General features: G+C 42.5%; 1 protein-coding gene across 1 annotated transcript; it reads left to right on the top strand.

Moving 5' to 3' along the window:
• Positions 1-411: 411 nt before the first annotated feature.
• On the top strand, positions 412-3,668 carry rsad2 (radical S-adenosyl methionine domain containing 2). Its single transcript, XM_060052497.1, has 6 exons — positions 412-820; positions 1,256-1,417; positions 1,592-1,821; positions 2,428-2,577; positions 2,977-3,009; positions 3,258-3,668. Exons 1-6 carry the CDS (start codon positions 517-519, stop codon positions 3,420-3,422), a joined length of 1,044 nt encoding a protein of 347 aa, XP_059908480.1. The 5' UTR covers positions 412-516; the 3' UTR covers positions 3,423-3,668.
• The last annotated feature ends 246 nt before the right edge of the window (positions 3,669-3,914 follow it).

The following is a 3,914-nucleotide window of genomic DNA, read 5'->3' as shown; positions in this document are numbered from 1 at the left end:
ACACACCAACACAGAGTAGCAGCGTTCTTGGATGTTCCTGAACTTCTCCGGCGCCTGCTGCGGCTTTTCTGTGAGAGCAAAGTTCAGAAGAGCTCCTCTTTTATCAAGGTCAATAGAGAATACACGCGACGACCACTGACCGAGCAAAGACATGCTGCGTTTAGCCATCTCTGTGTTCAGTAGTCCAGGCCCGGAGGAGGTACAGCTGAAACCCGCAGCAATTTCATCTATGAAACGAAACTTAAAGTCACTGCCCTGCAAAGCAGGAACTTGCCTGCAGGGCGCGCCAGAACAACAGGTTATGTTGGGTTTCGGTTCTGTGAAGTTTCGGTTCTAGAAAACAGAGATGCAAATGAGCTGACTTGGCTATGACGTGTTGGAGGTGGGGGGTGTGTTTCGTTGTTTGTAAACAGAAACTATATCATCTCACAACCTCCAGCACTATTTAAGAGCAGCCTCTTTAAAGAAGAGCAGAACGGCTCCTGCAGTCATTGATACGTTTTCCAAATTTGAACCATGGTGCCGGTGATGTTTTTTCGATTTTGGATCGCAATCAAATCCATGATCTCGAGTCTGATCTCAAACTTCCATTTGAGATCAAATGAAAGGAGCATCGTTCGAGGAGGAAGAGCCTCGCCCGTGAGCGGGATCCCGGACACAAAGAAGGAAGAGCGACCTGCTACTACCCCCACCAGCGTCAATTACCACTTTACGCGCAAGTGCAATTATAAATGCGGATTCTGTTTCCACACAGCGAAGACGTCTTTCGTCCTGCCTTTGGAGGTGGCAATGAAAGGACTCACACTTCTGAAGGAAGCAGGTACAATTACAAAATGAAATGAAATATACCTATATATATATAAATATATATATATATATATATATATATATATATATATATATATATATATATATATATATATATATATATATATATATATATATATATATATATATATATATATATATATATATGACACTCAAAGACGCTTTTAACAGGGAAGGGGAACCTCACTATAACCACCACAGTGTAGCACCCATTTGGGTGAATATATATTAAGATATAGGATATAGATAAAGATATATATATATATCTTTATATATACATGTGTGTGTATCTGTATGTAGGCCTATACAAAGAAAATATCACGTCACTATCATAAACCTAAATACGTTGTATTGTGGATACAATTCACTTTTTTATTTATCAAAAAAATATGAAACATTAATTATTATTAATATTTCAATGTGCTAGGTATGGAGAAGATCAACTTCTCTGGCGGAGAGCCGTTCCTGCATGAGAAGGGAGACTTCCTGGGACGGTTGGTCCAGTTCTGCAAAGTGGACCTCCAGCTGCCGAGCGTCAGTGTGGTCAGCAACGGAAGCATGATCAAAGAAAACTGGTTCCGGAAGTATGGTACGTTATTACCGAAATAGACCTTTCTATGTTGACCACACGTAATTTGTTTTCATGCCTTTGTGCTTTGTCTACGCACCAGCAGGTGGCAGCATTGCTTTAAGTTGTTGTTAGTTTCGTTTCTGTGAACAGAAACACTGAAATAAAACTCATCTGTCCGTGTCTTAATATCAGGCGAGCATCTGGACATCTTGGCCGTTTCCTGTGACAGTTTCAACGAGGACACCAATAAGCTGATTGGAAGAACTCAGGGCAGAAAGAGCCACCTGGACAACCTGTACAGAGTCAGGGACTGGTGCCGTCAGTACAAAGTGGCGTTCAAGATCAACTCTGTCATCAACACGTTTAACATCGACGAGGACATGGCCGAGCAAATCACCCAGCTGAACCCTGTGCGATGGAAGGTAAAGTGTGTGTGTGTGTGTGTGTGTGTGTGTGTGTGTGTGTGTGTGTGTGTGTGTGTGTGTGTGTGTGTGTGTGTGTGTGTGTGTGTGTGTGTGTGTGTGTGTGTGTGTGTGTGTGTGTGTGTGTGTGTGTGTGTGTGTGTGTGTGGCCGGCGATCGGCATAGGCGAGCTAGGCAACCGCCTAGGGCGACAAATGCGTTGGGGGCGCCCTCTGGTGGCGCCCTTAATTAAAAAATATATCAATTAAAATATACCCCCCCGCTCGCAAGACCTGTCCAGGGCGCAAGTTCATTTCGAGTCGCCTAGGGCTCCGAAACGGCCAGCGCCGGCCCTGTGTGTGTGTGTGTGTGTGTGTGTGTGTGTGTGTGTGTGTGTGTGTGTGTGTGTGTGTGTGTGTGTGTGTGTGTGTGTGTGTGTGTGTGTGTGTGTGTGTGTGTGTGTGTGTGTGTGTGTGTGTGTGTGCGTGCGTGTGTGCGTGCGTGTGCGTGTGCGTGCGTGCGTGTATGTATGCGTATTGACTGTAGTGTGCTGCGTTCAGGTGTTTGTATTGACTGCAGTGTTGTACGTTCTGGTGTGTTTATTGACTTGTAGTGTGGTGTGTTCAGGTCTTCCAGTGCCTCCTAATCTTCGGGGAGAACGCGGGGGAGGACGCCTTGCGGGAGGCAGAGAGGTTTGTGATCAGCCCCGAGGAGTTCCAGGACTTCCTGGATCGACACAGCAGCGTCACCTGCCTCGTACCCGAGTCCAATCAGAAGGTAGGACCACGAGTGAAGAGGTGCATACCACAGGTGTACACCAAGAGGTGTAAGCCTACAGGTGTATATACCAGCAGGTGTCTACCAGCAGTTGTATAGTTACAACAGGTGTATACCAACAGGTGTATACCAACAGGTGTACCAACAGGTGTATAGTATACAAGCAGGTGTAAAACTACAGGTGTTTACCAACAGTTAATACAAATAAATAAAATAATTAATCTCTAACATTATTGGGGAATGCTATGCTATTTTCCATTTCTGCCACCTTCATTTTATTCTACAAATACAATTACATTTACTACAATTACATTTAAAGCAATTTTATCTCCAGTTTCATACAGCTCTGGACTTATGTAGAGTCATATATTAAATCATTGTCTCTTTTTTCTATTTAAGATGCGTGATTCATACCTCATCCTGGATGAATATGTAAGTATTTAAATTACCGTTATATAACATTGTTATTACATTGAAAATCATGCAATTGATGTATTCTATTATGAATAGCTTAGTTTAAGTTACCTTTGTATCAATGTAATTTAAAAAAAAAAATCTCATCAGCATGCAAGGAGACCAATCGCATCGACCCACAGTAACACTGGGTTTCCTCTGCTTAGAAAGCAGTGGAGGGTGTTGTATGATGAGCTCTAAGCACCCAGGTTCCCCTCTTGCTACAGATGCGGTTCCTGGACTGCACGGGGGGCAGGAAGGACCCGTCCAAGTCCATCCTGGACGTGGGCGTCGGAGAGGCCATCTGCTTTAGCGGCTTCGATGAGAAGATGTTTTTAAAAAGAGGAGGGAAATATGTGTGGAGCAAAGCAGACATGGGCCTGGAGTGGTGATGGATATCACTGTGTTTAGAGATAGACCGGCCAGCTGTTGTAGTAGCATTTGCACTTTTCATGTTTATTTGTATAGGCCTGTATATTTTACATAAATAAATATAAATAAGTAAATAAATTATAATTAGAAATGTATGTAAAAATAACAAAAACAATGATTGATATAAACATATATGTAGGAGTTTTTTGTGTATTAATATGTGTTTAAAAAAAATTATCTGTAACAAAAGATTAATATACTATGAATATTTGTACTATACCACATAAAAAGACACTTGTCCTTGATAAAGTGCAGAACCACAAAACAACGTATTTTTTGTTTGAGACCGTATGGTTGAGAGTAATATCAGCAACATTACAAATATGGTTGGTTACACTTCCTCCCCTCCACTGATAGCCAGTGTGGAGAGCATTCTGGGCATACTGGGAGATGTCCACCAATATTAAGGGTCTTATTGCGCCATCTGACCAACGGGGGTCGCTGCTGCTTTT

Source organism: Gadus macrocephalus, chromosome 5 (genome assembly GCF_031168955.1).
Source record: "Gadus macrocephalus chromosome 5, ASM3116895v1".
NCBI lineage: Eukaryota > Metazoa > Chordata > Actinopteri > Gadiformes > Gadidae > Gadus > Gadus macrocephalus.
This window is presented reverse-complemented; position numbering and strand designations above follow the sequence as displayed.

What these genes read in the sequence shown, in the direction of transcription:
- rsad2 (XM_060052497.1), top strand. Translation starts at nt 517, where the DNA reads ATGGTGCCGGTGATGTTTTTTCGATTTTGGATCGCAATCAAATCCATG. An exon ending in TGAACCCTGTGCGATGGAAG is followed by an intron (nt 1,822 to 2,427) that starts GTAAAGTGTGTG and finishes TGGTGTGTTCAG; the next exon opens with GTCTTCCAGTGCCTCCTAAT. An exon ending in TACCCGAGTCCAATCAGAAG is followed by an intron (nt 2,578 to 2,976) that starts GTAGGACCACGA and finishes TTTCTATTTAAG; the next exon opens with ATGCGTGATTCATACCTCAT.